At 36.4% G+C, this 18,408-nt stretch overlaps 1 protein-coding gene across 1 annotated transcript in view; it reads right to left on the bottom strand.

Moving 5' to 3' along the window:
* The window catches only part of LOC126174771 (intermembrane lipid transfer protein VPS13D), a 531,199-nt gene that overhangs the window by 11,460 nt on the left and 501,331 nt on the right, over positions 1-18,408 (bottom strand). The window contains 5 exon segments of the mRNA XM_049921112.1: positions 1,406-1,577; positions 7,918-8,049; positions 10,062-10,202; positions 10,347-10,459; positions 18,071-18,270. Coding sequence (XP_049777069.1) covers positions 1,406-1,577; positions 7,918-8,049; positions 10,062-10,202; positions 10,347-10,459; positions 18,071-18,270 — 758 coding nt within the window.

Here is an 18,408-nt window from a genome sequence, read left to right as displayed (position 1 = left end):
TTCACAACTCTACATTGTAGACAGGAAGATACCATCACCACCACCACCCCCTTTCTTCCATATCTTTTGTTCTTTTTTGGGTATGCACTTTAGAGAAGGAACCTTTCAGGTTCTTTTAAGATATTTTTATAGACTTATTACTAACGTTGTTGTTATTGCTGCTGCTGCTGTTGCTGTGGTCTTCAGTCCAGAGACTGGATTGATGCAGCTGTCCATGCTACTCTATCCTGTGAAAGCTTCTTCATCTCCAAGTACCTACTGCAACCTACATCCTTCGGAATTTGCTTAGTGTATTCATCTCTTGGTCTCCCTCTATGATTTTTACCCTCCACACTGCCCTCCAATACTAAATTGGTGATCTCTTGATGCCTCAGAACATGTCCTACCAACCGACCCCTTCCTCTAGTCAAATTGTGCCACCAGTTCCTCTTTGCCCCAATTCTATTCAGTACCTACTCATTAGCTACATGATCTACCCATCTAATCTTCAGCATTCTTCTGTAGCACCATATTTCGAAAGCTTCTATTCTCCTCTCGTCTAAACTATTTATCGTCCATGTTTCACTTCCATACAAATACTTTCAGAAAAGACTTCCTGACAATGATGTTAACAAACTTCTCTTCTTCAGAAACGTTTTCCTTGCCACTGCCAGTCTACATTTTACATCCTCTCTACTTCAACCATCATCAGTTATTTTGCTCCCCAAATAGCAGAACTGATCTACTACTTTAAGTGTCTCACTTCCTAACCTAATTCTCTCAGCATCACCTGATTTAAGTCTACTACATTGCATTATCCTCGTTTTACTTTTGTTGATGTTCATCTTACATCCTCCTTTCAAGACACTATCCATTCCGTTCAACTGCTCTTCCAGGTCCTTTGCTGTCTCTGACAGAATTACAATGTCATCGGCAAACCTCAAAGTTTTTATTTCTTCTCCATGGATTTTAATTCCTAATCCAAATTTTTCTTTTGTTTCCTTTACTGCTTGCTCAATATATAGATTGAATAATGTCACAGATAGGCTACAACCCAGTCTCACTCCCTTCCCAATCACTGCTTCCCTTTCATGCCCCTAAATTCTTATACCTGCCATCTGGTTTCTGTAAAAATTATAAATAGCCTGTTGCTCTCTGTATTTTTACATGTGCCACCTTCATATTTTGAAAGAAAGTAATCCAGTCAACATTGTGAAAAGCTTTCTCTATGTCTACAAGTGCTAGAAATGTAGGTTTGCCTTTCCTTAACCTATCTTCTAAGATAAGTCGTAGGGTCAGTATTACCTCATGTCTTCTAACACTGCCTCTCATACAGTTTGATAAGAAACAAAACCAACAATTTGATACACATATCATAGTAGAGTGAATATTGATTGGTGTACTACATTGTTCTAAGATTATTTACCTGTTTAGCTGTAATTTCATCATCACAGCGAACACGTGGCTTCTTGACTGCCTCCTGCAGCACCACAAGCCTTTCACTGGCAGCTTCAGCTCTGACTGTCAGTTCAATATAATACATGGGGCTGCCACTGCTAAGTGACATTTCTTGCACTGCTTTGCAGAAAAACAAGTCACTGAAACAAATTCACATGAGTTATTAAGTAAAACAGGTAGCAATATTTTTGTTTACAGGAAGAAAAATATGTTGACAGGACAGAAATCATGTAGTGAAAAAGTATTATCAAACATACAAAAATTTAATGGTTTTCAAATATACTGTAAATGACTAAGTAGTTTTCAAATGGTTTGAACTGTTTGAGTTGATTGTTTCATCTCGGGCCATGCTGCTAAAATCAGATAGACAAAGTTAATTTTTAGAGTTTCAGTGCAACATTCGGTCACTGTGATTGCACCAACATACAATATTTCTATATTTATAATGTTTAGATATTCACACTTATCAGTTGTATTAAATACCATGTGCAATAAACAATACAATGGTCAACGACTGCTACATCATGGCTATGACAAATCATCACCAACTACTGTCAACCATGCCGACTCACATGGAAGTTTAAAATAGGAGCTACCAGAGAAGTGTCCATTGGAAAAATAGCAATTCCTTGGCAACAATTATATATGTAAGTATTGTGCCTCCCTCAGAGTATCCATTAGGGCAACAGCAAAGGAGTAATAAATTCATCCATTAGACTATGGATGTCTGGGATCGCAAGGCTTGAACTTTGAAGTTACAGTTATAGTTACTTGCTTGTACCACAGATCAGCTTCACCATAAACATTATGTTGTATGTTGTGTCAAGTGAACAAACATGGAACACTAACAAAATAAAAAAATGTAATATTTATAAGGCTGGATTCTGATCATTTATAGTTGGTTAAATAAAAAAATAATGACTAATAATCTCTATTCAACAATTCCTCTATGGCATAGAAAGAATTGTTAAGAAGAAACCACTTTACACTACATTTGAAAACACTTGCGCTACCTATCAGACATTTTATTTCCATTGTTAGACTGTCAAAGAGTTTTACGGCTCAATATTTTACCCCTTTCTGTGCAAAAGTTAGTTTCATTAAAGGATAATGCAGATCATTTACCCATCTAGTGTTGTCCTTGTGAATAGCTCTGTTGCTCTCAAATGTAGATAGGTTGTTGATAATATAGTTCATAAGTGAGTAAATGTACTATGAGACTGTGGTTAATATTCCCAGCTGCTTAAAGAGATACCTGTAAGATGTAGATGTGTAAACTCCACTTATAATTCTAATTACTTTTTTGTACAATAAATACTTTTTGCCAAAAAGAGGTGTTAAGCCAGAATATTTTGTCATTTCCTTACCTAAAAGACAAGTCCAGCGACCAATCTCGAGATTTAGTTACAGTAAAGATGGAACTTCGGGTGTGACAGAAAAAGCCACAAGCCACACATGTTAGGCTGCTGGAGCCAACTTGGGCGGCCTATGGGGAAAAAGTCACATGCCTGGATTACAGTAGCCCAGGAGAGTGACTCAGGCGGCCTACTCAGACAAGGGATACGTTACTGAATTAATGAGTTGACGTTCTTAGATGGTTAAGATAAATAAGGTGACAGAATTAATGAAACAAAGTCCTTGGGCAATAATTGCGAGAGAAAGAACGAAGCTATGGGGGAGAGGGAGAGAGAGAGGGAGGGAGAGGGAGGGAGAGAGAGAGAGAGAGAGAGAGAGAGAGAGAGAGAGAGTCTTGTGGTTGGGGATACAACATATCACAAGAAGCCAACGGAAGGCATAGGATGAATTTGGCAGCCTTATAGGGAAAGACTTTCTAACCTCTCCATACAGCCTCTGAAAGATAACTGAAGAATAACCAAGTAATATAGCCAATGAAGCTTTGACATTGTGTCATGTCAGGGATGGCAGGCTCTAAGGGGAAAGGCAAGTGGAGGGGTCCAGCAGGAGATTCGTAGCACACAGCTTTGGAAGAGAAGCAGACACCTGTAGTGGAGATAGGCCTGAGAAATGGTCATGGGCGGAGACAGCCATAGTGTTTGGCTGACGTTGCTGGGCGGAATTAGTTAGAGGCAAGGCTCTGTTGATGCTATATTGAGATGACGGTTTCAGTTAGTAGATTGAACAATGATAGACAGTTACTGTCTCACTGCAAGGACTTGACTTTAGTGGGAAGACACCTCAGCTAGAAGGTCAATCTGACAAAGATTCTGAGTAAACTTCAATGTTAATAATTCCGTTTAGTGCTTGTTCACCTCGTCATCCTCCCATCTCCTACATCTAAATTAGGGAATTTTCATCGGAGAATCAAGTCTCCCATTCAGTTCAGTCAACCAACTGCATTCCCCATATCATGAACTCCTGTCACTCAATCCAAGACAAAACCTAATCTCAGAGCACAACAGTTATCCCATAATACTTCAATGAATGAAAATATGCTAAATATGTCTAAGTTTTCATCAATATGCACTCCAAAGAACTTACAATTTTCTACTCCATTTATTATTTCTTGAGTATGTGACCAACTGTTTTAAATAAAGCACCAAAAAGAGCAGGTACAGAACACTGTTGTCCACTAAGCAATGCAAATTATGCTGACTGCAGTAGTGGTAATATAATTGTATTCATGGAGCATTTCATTGTAAAGCAAGAGGAGTTCAATGACCTGTCTATAGTTGTTAGCTGATGTGGATGTTCAAAAAGAATGTGTGATTTTGTTCCATTTAGCACTGTAGTAAAATTTGAACAGAAGGCATCTGTCATGAATTTAATATCTGGTACAGTTATGCACACTGCTTGAAAGGCTGTGCAGTTATACAGAGAGAAGTTTACACAAGCAATTTTGATTGGAAGACACATTTCTCACCATAACGGGTATATGCATGAGATAGGATCATTAAAGTTAATACAAGATCCTCAGGCTGCAAGCTGGTGAATATTTGCAAACCAAAATTGGGGATGATGTGCTTCGGCTGCATAAAATAATTGCCGACAAGAAGCACATTTTACTTTGTTCATGCTGTTTGTGTATGGAGACTAGAGCTTGGTGCTTACTCTCCCAGAAACTACAACCACTTCACTCACTAAAGATCTTCAAAATAGTCAACTGTCTTGTGTACACACGTTGTGATAATTTGTTTTGCCAGATGTTGGTCTTTTCTGCTTATTATGTGTAACACAGGGTTTTGTTCCTTCCAACATATTTATCTTTCCCCAACATATTTATCATTCCCAATTATATTGTTCTTAAGCTGACTTCAGACTCGTCTACCACCTATAATTAAGTATAAGATGTGACTGATATTTTGAGGATACTTTCAAGATTCTGCTGTTAATATTCTTATTTTTGGGTTGCAATCATGCACACATCTATTTAATACCACATTGCAATTAATTAACACAACAGTCTCAGGCAAGCAGAAGAATTACATGTTACCATGTTCATTTAGTTAAATTTCTGTTTATACAGTAAACTGCCTAAATGTTACTTAGAGATAACCAAGCAAACAGAAGACAGCCCACATCTAGCAGCAATAAATATAAACTAGACAATGTATTCATTCTTCCAATAACCAAATCGTGGCACAACAAGCAATACTTTTAAAAACTTAATATGTTACAATGAGGTGACAAAAGTCATGGGATGCTGCCTAACATTGTTTCAGACCTTCCTTTGCTTTATATAGTGCACCATTGTGATGTGATGTGACATGACTCGAGTCATTGGAAGTCCACTGCAGAAATACTGAGCCATGCTGCCGCTATAGCCCTACGTAACTGTGAAAGTGTTGCAGGTGCAGGATTTTGTGCACAAACTGACCTCACAATTATATCCCACAAATGTCCAATGGGATTTGTACCAGGTGATCTGGGTGGCAAAATGATTCACTCAAATTGTCCTGAATGTTCCTCATACCAATTACACACAATTGTGGCCTGGTGACATGCATATTGTCATCCATAAAAATTCCATCATTATTTGGAAACATGAAGTCCATGAATGGCTGCAATGGTCTCCAAATAGCCAGACCTAACCATTTCCAGTGAGTGAGGTATCAGAGGACCCAGATGATTCTGTACAAATGCAGCTCACACCATTATGGAACCACCATCAGCTTGCACAGTGTCTTTTTGACAATTTGGGTCCATGGCTTCATGGGGTGTGTGCCACACTCAAAACTTACCATCAGCTATTACAAACTGAAATCTAGACTCATTTGACCAGGTCATGGTTTTCCAGATGTCTAGGGTCCAACTGACCCAGGAGAGAGACTGCAGGCAACGTTGTGCTGTTAGCAAAGGCACTCATGTCAGTCGTCTGCTGTCATAGCTCATTAACACAAAATTCGCCGCATTTTCCTAATAGATACATTTGCGTATGTCCCACATTGATTTCTGCAGTTATTTCATGCACTGTTGCTTGTCTGTTAGCACTGACAATTCTACGCAAACACCACTGCTCTTGGTCATTAAGTGAAGGCACCAGCCACTGGATTGTCCATGGTGAGAGGTAATGCCTGAAAAGCGGTATTCTCATCACACTCTTGATATTGTGGATATCAGGTTAGTGATTCTCTTATTATTTCCATGTGCCCCATGCATCCAGCTCCAGCTACCATTCCATGTTCAAAGTCTGTTAATTCCTACCATGTGGCCATAATCATGTTGGAAACCTTTTCACATGTATCATCTGAATTCAAATGACGGTTCCACCAGTGCATTGTTGTTTCATACCTTATGTATGTGTATATTGCTACCCCATGACTTCCGTCATCTCAGAGTATAATGCGTATATACTCTTTGAAATGCCTGTATTTATTTATTTATTTATTCAAATAATCCTTTTGGAAAGTATGTAAATCAACTTTGGCTTTTCTTTCCCCCCCCCCCCATCTCTCTCTCTCTCTCTCTCCCTCTCGCTCTGTGTGTGTGTGTGTGTGTGTGTGTGTGTGTGTGTGTGTGTGTGTGTGATTTTCTTTGCTCTCAGGCTTTCTTTATTCTTTGAGACTATCATTCCTTTTCTTTCTCGGTCCATGTCCTTCCATTTGTTTACCTCTTTCTTTCCTGAAATCCTGCCTTTCATGTTGCTTCTATAAAAAGTGTTCTGTTATCTATTAGGTGCATTCTAATTTCAGTGTTTCTTAAACCTCTGTCAGTTTCAGTGAAGCATATGGATTTGGTTTTGCAGCTATTTAATTAGTTAATGTTTTGCTTGGTTAGTCTGTTAATCATTTAGTATGTGTCTCCATAAAACTGTAGTCTTCTTAATCAGTTTGCTTCTCCATTTTCAATGCTTAATCTTCATTTGCATTCATGATTGCACTGCTTTTATGTTCTAGCATTTTCCTTAAAATTCTTCTTTCAACTTTTTCCAATTTGTCATGATACTCAAATTTTGTTACTCTTGAGGTTTTCTGCTGCATACAGTGTCTCGGGCCTTACCATAGTTTTACAGTGTCTTAGTTTTGTATTCCAGGACCAAGATTGTTCCTTACCATTTCACACTATCCTTCCTCCCTTTATTGTTTAGCACTGAAGCTGGGGCTGTGTTGACTAATCTACAATCTTTGTGCGACTACCCTTAGTGTGAAGGGGAACGTATTAGAATCGTGTGATTTCCTTCATTTTTGGCCCTGTCAACCTAAGTTCCTGTTGCTCCCTCTTACCCTTTTCCCACCTCCACCAGCTCTTTCCTCTGTCAAAGAAGAACCTGTAATTCTGAACAAGTACTGTTTCTTAACATAGATATATGCAGCATAGACGTAGTACTACTGATGAAGGTACAGCAACTGCAACGTGAGGCAAAAGTTGATTCCCTTATAAAAATACCCATAAAGCTAGTGTGGACACCCCAGACAGCTCACTGGTTACCTTGAGTCCACATCTGAAAAAGCCCAATTTCTATTCATTGACTCATGATACAAAAATAATTAGTTTCTCTATTTTAATATTTCAATTTTGGAACAGAGAAACAATGATTGATGTACAAATACTTACAGGATTAATATCTGTAGTAGCAGTGGGAACTGTTGCACAAAATTATCTTCCTCAGCTGCATTTAATCTACACAAAGCCCATCATTTTACAATCTTTCAGTCCTTGTAAAAATTCATCCTTCTATTCTGCACTTTTTATTTCAGTACTTTTTTGTTTCATGTGACATCATATAAACACCTTTCCCCAATGCAAACAGTTTTTCTAACCTCTCTCTCTCTCTCTCTCTCTCTCTCTCTCTCTCTCTCTCTCACACACACACACACACACACACACACACACACACACACACCAGTGTGCACGTGCCGCTGCTGCTGCCGCCGCCACCCCCCCCCCCCCCCACCTCCTCCTCCTCCTCCTCCTCCTCCCTCTAATGAAACCCTTTTTTGCTATTTCTTATTTTTTAGTTACAAATATATCTCATCTATTAATAAATAAGATTGATAGAAAAAAGTGTTTTATTTTGCTCACCCTAAATTTATTTCCAGAACTATATTGTGACTGGCTGCAGCTGGTCCACAAGTAAATACACGTATTATCTCACTGGACACCAAGATACGAAGATCTTCTGCTCCACTTCGTAGACACTCATATGCAATAAACCTGAGAAATATAAGCAATGTTGTTAAGAGAAACTTTTGGCAATAAGAAGTAATAACTAAAGAGAATGACACATAGGATGAGTATGATAAGGACAGTCACAGGAAGCAGATACACACAAAAGACTACAAAAACACAATCTACTACACTTCAGTCCCTGTAAATATTACACACCCATATTTTTAATATTAATCACAAAATCTGTCACTCAACCCTGCAGTCCTTCTAATGGTAGTAAATGTTGATTTTCCTCTGCATGTACTTCAAGAGAACTATACACTTCTTTGGAACAAAATTTAATGGTTGAAGCTTTGTCCTCTTATGGACTCAATAATCATAAACATAGAAGATAATGCATGGAAGTGACACCTGTGCAAAAATAACCAAATATACAAAGCAGAAAGCAAACAAGGTGGAAATTATGTTTGTAACGCTAACATTTGTGATTTAAAATTATATTACGAATCATGCACAGAACAAGTAGCAAGAAGTACAGGAAGCTGTCAAACCAACACCAAATCAAAAATTTCAGGCAGTTTCAGGAATATTGTTGCATAAGAACATACATGTAACAACAAACATACCATCTGTTTAGCTTCATTTTCAATCAGGAAAGAACGATATATTATCGAACATTAAGTGTAAGAAAAAGCTTAGGAAAATTAGTGTAATAATTTAATGGTTGAAGCTTTGTCCTCTTATGGACTCAATAATCATAAACATAGAAGATAATGCATGGAAGTGACACCTGTGCAAAAATAACCAAATATACAAAGCAGAAAGCAAACAAGGTGGAAATTATGTTTGTAACGCTAACATTTGTGATTTAAAATTATATTAGGAATCATGCACGGAACAAGTAGCAAGAAGTACAGGAAGCTGTCAAACCAACACCAAATCAAAAATTTCAGGCAGTTTCAGGAATATTGTTGCATAAGAACATACATGTAACAACAAACATACCATCTGTTTAGCTTCATTTTCAATCAGGAAAGAATGATATATTATCGAACATTAAGTGTAAGAAAAAGCTTAGGAAAATTAGTGTAATAATTAACTTTACTATACTTTCCAGGTATACAATCTCTGACCATTCAGACCAAGTTCATCTGACATTACTGCAGATAATAAGATAGAAGACAATGTGAAGGTTATATGCTCCTGGGGTTCAAGAGAGAAGATGTGAAAGATTCAACAATTCCAATTCTAGAAATAAATGCAGAGAAAGAGAGAGAATTATAACAAAAATAATTTACAAGATGTAAAGCCATGAAAAATATTTTGAAACAGTTTGCATAAACAAGGAGAGTAATTTGGGAAAGAAAAAGCACTGTCTAAAGAAAAAGATTTGTGTCAGATTTTTGGATTGTTTAGTCTTAAAAAATTGTTAAATAATTCAGCATTGTGTTATATTCATCCGAGGTGAACTGAAATGTGTGATGATAACTTATGCCATATTTTTTTATTAGGTGAATTGAAATTTGATGATAACATATGCGTTTTTTTTTTTTTTAATAAGACCATCATTACTGACAATTTTTCTGTAAATACTTACTTTTGCACTGCCAAATAACCTGCTCCCCCTCCCCCCTCAAGAAAGTCATTCCTTTCAAATTTATCAATGAAACAGAAATTTTGGAAGATAGGTGTGATTAGTACCACATGATCAGCCTGACTGCCACATCCAAATGGTGAAATGAAAATAATTAAATTTATTGAGATGAGTGTCTCAAGCAGTCAGTATAAAATGAAATTACTTTATTAGAATCCTGGAAAAAATACGCACATTAATATAATATAGAAGCTTGAGGTACCCATAATATAGGCACCAATTAGATAAAGAAAGAACATTCACTAAAAAGAGTCTGTGGTATAGGTTTTAAAGTTGCAGCCCATGGACACCTACAGGTTGACAATGTAGGTTGATAATACTTAACAGGCTATCCAATAATAATCTATGTTTATTTCACTTATGTATGATTTTTTGGAAGTTAATTAAAAAATTCAAGACTTACAGTTCTGAATAATTTCTATCATTGATATCATAAAGATATCGCAATCCTGTGCTTTGTTTTGAGTCATATGGTGGCAATAGACCACTTGTACCTATGACACAACGAGTTTCACGGACTTTTTGGCGATTTATTCGTATTGAGCTGAAACATCAAAATTAATTTGTGTATTCACAAACCTCAAAATTGCAAAATAAAGTTCTACAATATCACATTAAACTAATACCGCCACACTAAATTTTTAGCATTTGTTACAGAAACAAGTAACTCACAATCCGAGCAGCTTACCTTCGGCTGGAATCTCTTACAGCACTTGCAGCTTCAGAAGCTAGATCCAAAACTCCAACAACAGGTTTAGTTACTGTTCCTACAAGTCCTTTACCAAGTCCAGAAATGAAGCCCTGTCACACAAAAAATAATAAATAAATAGGAGGCAAATACAGCAAGTATTATATTTTGTACTGTGCTATTTTTTCTTGCATAGTTACAGCTTTTAACCCAGATAGTGATCAGTCAGAACATAGTTACCACCCATTTATCATGGGAATGAGCAAGTAACTTTGCAAACAAGATGAATGAAAAGGAGCACAGAAAAATCATTTAGTTATCTTTGTATGAAATGTGATTTAATCAAATTTGACTAACAGTCTAGTATAGTGGTCTAGGATTGTTCTAGGTATTAGATTTTGGGCATTAAACAGGGAAGTCTTCAGTGCTGACTTCTTAAAATTAGGAACTGAAAGTTATTGATTTTTTTATAGGTTTAGATACCCACAAAACTGATCATTAATACAAGTCTTACACATCATCAATATCTCAAAAGATATCGCTTTTATTGTAAATACAATCATTTGAAAAATCTCATAATCCGATTTAGCATGTGTGCATTGCTGGTTGATCACAAATTTAGAAGGATCAAGCAACCACTCTAAAACACCCTAAAATTGCCCAATCAAGTTAAGGGAAACTTAAAAATCACACATAAAAATTAAAGTTTGTCTAACTGGCACCCCATTATCACCTAAAATTGAGTGTAAATCACTTTGTCAGCCAATAGCTTCCCACTTTTGAACATGCAAAAGGAAGTAAGTTAAAATGTTGCCCAGAGTGAGTGCCATTCCACAAGCTCCATCTTAGCAGAGGAAACAAGTGTTCATCTAAGGTTAGTGTATGAGACAGAGGAGAACAACGACTACTTTGTTCTTCTTATAACATGGAAGAGGAGAATGAGGACTACTACATCCTACTTATAAAATGGAAGAGTACAGAATTTCATTAGACACAACTTCCTGTTTATCACATCTGCCACTAACTCTCTCTCATTTTGTTTTCAATCCTTTGCATTGCCCATGAAACAATAGCCTAACAACAGTCAGAGGAAGTGTTTTTCAGGGAGAATACTTTTGCTGCACTATCAATTTTCTTATTTCTGACAACACCACTATTTCTTGGCACCCACCAAAATGCCATCTCACCTTCACAGAAGAATTCTGTTCGGTATCATCTGGATTAATTTATCCACTGGCTGGATTGTTTGTAAAGTGAGTGGACAAGGAAATTCTGACCATCTTGAAATGCCATAAAACACACAGAAATAACTTTGTAAACAAATATAGTGACACAATAAGGAACACAATAAGAGATTCTCCCCCCCCCCTCCCCCCAAGCTTATTTAAAAAAATAAAAAATAAAAAAAACAGCTATAGTCCCATGTTCCTCAGATAGCATGTCATGAGGAGAAGTTGCTTATAAAATATCCCCCCATTTCCACTTTTAGCCTGGGTATGATAAGCACCATCAAGGATATGTGCTCCATTGCTGTTTTAAGACAGAAATGTTTGCTACATCAATTAGTGCATCTGGATGGCAAATAGCTTGTTTTCTTGCAAGTTTTGCTCAGTTACACAAAAAATGACTGTGCAGCCCAAGTGCTGATGAGAAGAAACTCTGACATAGGCAGGACGTTGTATAATGTCGAACCAGGTGAAAATATTACTGTATATTAATAGGTACCTCACAAGTCTCAGCACAGAGGATGTTAATGGGACTGGTTGTCATGGTGGATGGCATTAAAGAACTACAAATAGGAATGTGTGGCTGATGTGTATACTGTAGTATCATAATCGAGTCTCAAATTAACGAAAGTTTCACTAATTAATCTGCTTTCCAATTCTCACTGTTAAGACAATTTAAAATGTTTAGCCCTCTAGTTTCATGGCATTCTGGTTCGAACTGCCACAGATGGCAGTTGCATGCACGTGATGTGTGCTTGCTCATGTGAATGAACGTGCATGTGTGTGTGTGTGTGTGTGTGTGTGTGTGTTTCTTTTTCTGCTGAAGGCTGTGGCTGAAGGCTAATGTGTAAGTATCTTTTAGATGTGCCTGTCTGCAACTTAATATGTCATCTTTATGGTAAGTAGCAACCTAAATTTTCCCTACATTGTTAAAAATTATTTATAGCCACAATAAAAAGAAAAAACTCAAAATACTCTCCTTGAGTACAACATTCTCTTGTGAGAACTGATAGGTGCACATTTTGAATGTCAACATATTAGAACAACCATTTAGCAAGGATCACAGCATATTACGAACTGTTCACTCAATCTACTATATATAATTAATGGCTGATATCTCCCAGTGGTTTCTGGCAGTGAGTTGAAGATTTCAAAACTGCTTTATTGCACACCTATCTGTGCCAGATCACAATGCAGGTCCCCATTCCTTCTTGGTTTGGTATCACAGTGCATAAAATTTCAACAATTAATGACTTTATGGAATAAATATATTGGGAAGTGATGACTACTGTCAATATTTTTTTTTCTTAAAAGGAATATGACAGGATAATATGAATGACTGTTTTGAAGATGGAAGTTTTAGTTTGTTTTTGTATGAGAAATAACTACGCATGACTTTTTTATTCAGCAACCACCCACCTCATTATCACACTTGTTTTAAAGTTGTGGCTTTTCAAAGAATTTTGTACCATACTCACAACCTAGAAAATAAAGATGAGATAATCATTGCATGTGGCATACACAGTTCCACTGTAATGCTGAATGGTGGCTTCTGAAGCATTTTCAGAGCTTACAATGACAGGAGACTGATGGTGCTGACCAGCTCACGCACTGGAGCCACCCAGCCTGTATATGCAAAGTTCTTTGAATTTCTTGCCATTTGGCACCACCCAGTGGCAGATGCAACAAGTATTATGCAATTATGACCTCCAAACAGTTGGAAGGGAGTGTCTTGAATATAATAAGAGTACTCTGATTTGAAACTGCTGATGCTGACAAATTATACTGAAACTGATAATGGATGACAGGCTCCTAACTCACAAATCATCATCTTGAAATATTTTGGAAACAAATTACCCGCATGTGGGTGTACAGTACCATTACTGCTGCTCACATTATAAGAACTTGTAGAATTCAAGCCACAATCTATTTACTACATCAAAACATTATTCTGACAATAGACTTTATTTCTACATGGAAAATAATGAAATGAAAGAAATGACAACTGGTCACAGAACAGAATAACATCCATAGTCATTTAAATGGAATGGACAATCACTGGTGGCAGATCTATTTAATATTCATTTCTTAAAAGTAGTAGAAAATATAGGGAAAATCAATTCAAGACAAAAATTGAAGCACAATATTGAAAAAGCAGCTTTCATAAAACTCAATCATAGGGTGTCTCACTCACTTTGCTTTTTGAAACTATAAAAATTTTACCTTCTCTCAAAAGTATAACTCCACTTGCATGTGGTGGTGTTTCCAACAGAATACTAAAAAATTATTCACATATAACACGTAATGCATCACTAACTTAGAGCTTTTCCAGAAAGCTTGAGATAATTCATCATGAAACCCCTCTACAAGAAAGGTAATAGGAGATGATAAAGGTGATTGGCACTTCCAATATAGCCACTGACCATAAATACTACCTGAGAAACACCACAAAGCCTGAAAGTACATTTAGCTTTAAACTGGTCAAGGTACAGGATGTTACTAATGTACAGAGGAAAATGAAGAACAGTTTTAGTAACGACGTTTATGGTTTAAGTTCAGCCATGTTAAAGTGTGATTCAGTTCAACTGCCAGAATTCATAACACATGTAGTAAATACATATATTTTGGAGCCTCAGTTCCCAAAGGCACTAAAGTTTGTTAAAGTCACTCCAATACACAAAAAGGCAGCCTCTCAAGTTGTGATAATTTTAGGCCTGTTTCAATTGTGCCAATCTTGTCTAAAGTGATAGAAGCTATATTCTTCACTGATAGTCAATTTGGCTTCAGATCAGGGTTAGGAACTGTTAAATCTGCCTTATCACTTTTAACACAGTGTGTGAAGCAACTAGAAAGCAAGCTAGTGGTTCAGAATAAACTCTTTGATTTATCAAAAACTTTCGACACTGTGTCTCATGAAATCTTATTGAACAAACTGCAATTCTATGGCTTTACAGGAAGTGCTCTGGAATTGATAAAATCTTATCTAAGTAATAGAGTGCAGAAGGTGGTTTTTAATGGTGCAGAATCAGATTACTTACCTGTGGGCATGGATGTCCCCACAAGGTTCTGTACTTGGCCCAATTCTATTTATTATTTATATAAATGACTTACCATGTAACATAGTTGGGCCGTCAACTAGGACTTACTTATTTGCAGATGATCTTACAGTCTGTATAACTGCAGAAACAGCACAGAAGGTGAAATATGAAGCAGACCAGTGCACTGTCAAAGTTGAAAATTGGTGTAAAGCTAATTCCCTTTGTGTCAACCGAAAAAAAAAAAAAAAAAAAATACAAGACCTGTATGTATCGTGGAATAATAACACTGAACTTGAGCAGAGCTCAAATGCTGTTAATTTTCTTGGAATCTCAATTGATTCAAAATTATCCTGGGGTAGCCATATAGAAAAAGTGGGAAGCAACATTAGCAAAGGAATATTTGTTCTAAGGAAGCTGCGTCTTTGTCTAAACGTGCCAGTACTTAAAGTGGTTTATTTTGCTTTAATACACAGTCACATTTCCTATGGTACAATACTGTGGGGACATCAAAGCAAGGCAGCTAATGTCTTCAAACTACAAAAGAAGGCAATAAGACATATGTAGCTTGGCACCCACAGCTCACTGTAGGCCAAGCTTTAAAAAATTACAGATTATGACCCTGCCGTCAATATTTATACTACAGTGTGTAATCCATATTAAGGAAAACTATCCGAGTTATCAACAGTATGACATGCGACATAATTATAACGCAAGAAACAAGCAGGACCTAGTTTCTTTCCGATGTAACTGTAAAAAAAAACACAAAAGTGCTTCTTATACAAGTCCATAAAATTTTTTAATGCAATACCCCAACATATCAGGGATCTTCCAATTCAACAATTCAAAAAAAAAAAAAAAAAAAAAAAGTAAAAGAATTTCTTCTTGAGCTCAGCATTTATGAAACTGATGAATTTTTAAGGGAGGCAAAGAATATGGTATGACTACACTTTGTGATCAGTTTTTATATGCTTCTATATATAAGTCTGTAATTGGCTAAATTTACTATGCAATATCAATTTGTACCAGAAGTTTCTCTGTTTTGTTTTTGTGTGAAGGTAACTTAATTATCTGTGTCATATTTATATTGTGTAATATTTTTCTTGTTTTTGTAATTATTTGTGTAACATTTATACTATGTAACATTGACTTTTGTAATGCCTCAGATGATCTCTGAGGTCTCTACAACAATAAAAATCAATCAATCAATAATTACAGAACTGTTTCACTACTGACATCATTTTCCAAAAATTTTGAGAAGGTGGTGTACTCTAGAACAATATCCCACCGGAACAGCAACAGTATTGTCAGTAAATCACTGTTCGATTGTCAGAAGAGTTGCTGAATTGAGAATGCGATTTACACATTCATTCACCACATTTTATGAGCATTAAATAATGAAACTGCACCTATCTAATGCACAATGTAAATCAAATTATTCTTCTAGATAAACAAAGATTTTATGGAGTTGATGGTATAGCCAACCAATGGATGTTATACCTAATGATGAGAATGCAGTAAAATGAACTCAATACTTCAACCCATATAAGCAGGGAGATTCTTCTGACAAGGGAAAAATCATTTCCAGGATTCCAAAATTCTCAATGTTAGGACCACTATTGTTCCTCATGTTTGTAAGCAACCTTCCATCTAATAAAAAGCAAGCACAGTTATTTCTTTTTGCAGATGAACCCAAAAATACACGCAACAGAAGAAATGGTAAATAGTTTTCAAAAGTATTACTGAATGATTTTCTGTAAATGATCTTCCACTAAATTTCATAAAGACATAACATACTGTATGGCTAGAGGTAATGATGATGAGGTCCCATACTCCGAGGAGCCGCACCACCGTACTAGACATGGTCCCAGCGGAGGTGGTTTGCCATTGGCAAGACCACGAGCTACAGATGCAGCTATAGGTACTACACCAAAGGTAAGTGTAACATATAGTGAGGAAATAATAACTAAGGGAGAAACTTCAAAATTTTTAGATGCCCTTACTGATGAGAATAAACACATATTTGAACTTTAAGAAAGAAAGTCTTCGTTGTTCAAAAATATGCTGTAAGAATAAATAATATGTGATTCTAACCCATGATTACCTCGCAGACACCTGTGCAAGGAGTTAGGCATTTTGACAATTACTTAACAGCATATTTATCCCCTCATGAAGTTTGTCGTAAATAACCCACCACAGTTCAAAAGGAATAACAATGTAAAAAAAAAAAAAAAAAAAAAGGAGAGAGAGAGAGAGAGAGAGAGAGAGAGAGAGAGAGAGAGAGAGAGAGACATGTATGTTTGACACACTGCTAACAGTATAACAATATAACAATCTAATTGTTATATTATTCTGAAATATCGGGTATGTCAAGATCACTTTTAAATCTTTTTATTGATTACCAGTTTCAACAGATCTGTGCTTTCATCGTTGGATCTTGTAACATATTCTGCTAACATGTTACAAGATGCAGTGATGACAGCACAGATATGTCGAAACTGGTAATCCACAAAAAGATTTACAATCAATCTTGCCATACCTGATATTTCAGGATATTAATAATTAAAAAAGACATTCATTAGTCGACATTAAGGTTGTCTTTAACACAAAAAGGGGTGCACAATGCTGCCACCAAAAGTTTTGAACACAAACGTTTGACAGACAAACAAGTTAAACTTGGAAACAAACTGAAAAAGTTTCTCTATTCTGTAGAAAAATTTCTATTTTTGTAATATGTAAAAGGTAGTGGGTATTAATTACTAATTCACATCTGTGTTTAAAAAAACACTTGTAAATGGTCAGCACGTAGCCATATTTACATTTGAATTTCATCATGATACCAATACGGACCTCTTTTTTAAAGTGATTTTTTATTTTTTTCCCAAAACTTCATGGAATGCTCTTTTTTCCTTTTTTAAAAAAGAACATAGAGTAAGAAACAGAAATTTATATTTGGAGATCTTGCAAACATGGTTAATATCTCAGCTTTAAAACAAGGCAATCAATATGAAGAAGCTGTAGCATACACTGCTACTCAGGTGTGCGAGTTGTACTCCAGTACACAATATACTTTTCTGTCCTTGGGATATAAGTCCTTTTCACACAGAGAGTACTTTATTAAGCCTTACAACATGTTGCTGCAGACAACAATCAGGTTCATCCAGCAGCAGTGCAGTGCCATTGAGGTATGACACCTGTGCAGTCTTGAAGAAGCACTTATCGTGATTTAAAGTTACTCATTGCAATACAGCTGAATTAGACATCTCACTCACTGGCAGCAGTTTTTAAGTTGGACTAGGCTACTTTACACCATGAAATATTGGTATGTGTGACATTGCTTCAACTCTACAGTATTTAATACTTACTTCTGCAATACTATTCAAGAATGAATTTTAATGTTTTCCCTTCATACACCATTGTGCTACAAATGCCATGTAACTTCTCAGTATAACGTAAACTTTACCTGCATGCCATCATTTGCAGCTCCTTCATATGTCTGCTTAAAGACACTGGTAACACCTCCAAGTAGGCCAAAACCTAGGCCTTTGAGTCCAGCTACCAAATGTTCACCACTACTGCTGTTTCTGACTTTGCGTATCCGCTGTCTGGTCTCCTCATGTTTGTCATCCAGAATGACTCTACCTAGGCCATCAGACAGAGATCCTGAAGCACAAAAACTCAGGATTAATTATGAGTCACTAGTTATTGTGAAGCATACTGCAGCAATTCATTTTCAGCAGAAGTGAAAATGTTGCAAAAGAATCAAATAAAAAGAGTTTTGATCATGTTTTCAACTTTTTT

The sequence above is a fragment of the Schistocerca cancellata genome, chromosome 3 (genome assembly GCF_023864275.1).
Source record: "Schistocerca cancellata isolate TAMUIC-IGC-003103 chromosome 3, iqSchCanc2.1, whole genome shotgun sequence".
Taxonomy (NCBI): Eukaryota; Metazoa; Arthropoda; class Insecta; order Orthoptera; family Acrididae; genus Schistocerca; species Schistocerca cancellata.
Note: the sequence above shows the minus strand (reverse complement) of the source record. Positions and strands in the feature narration are given on the sequence as shown.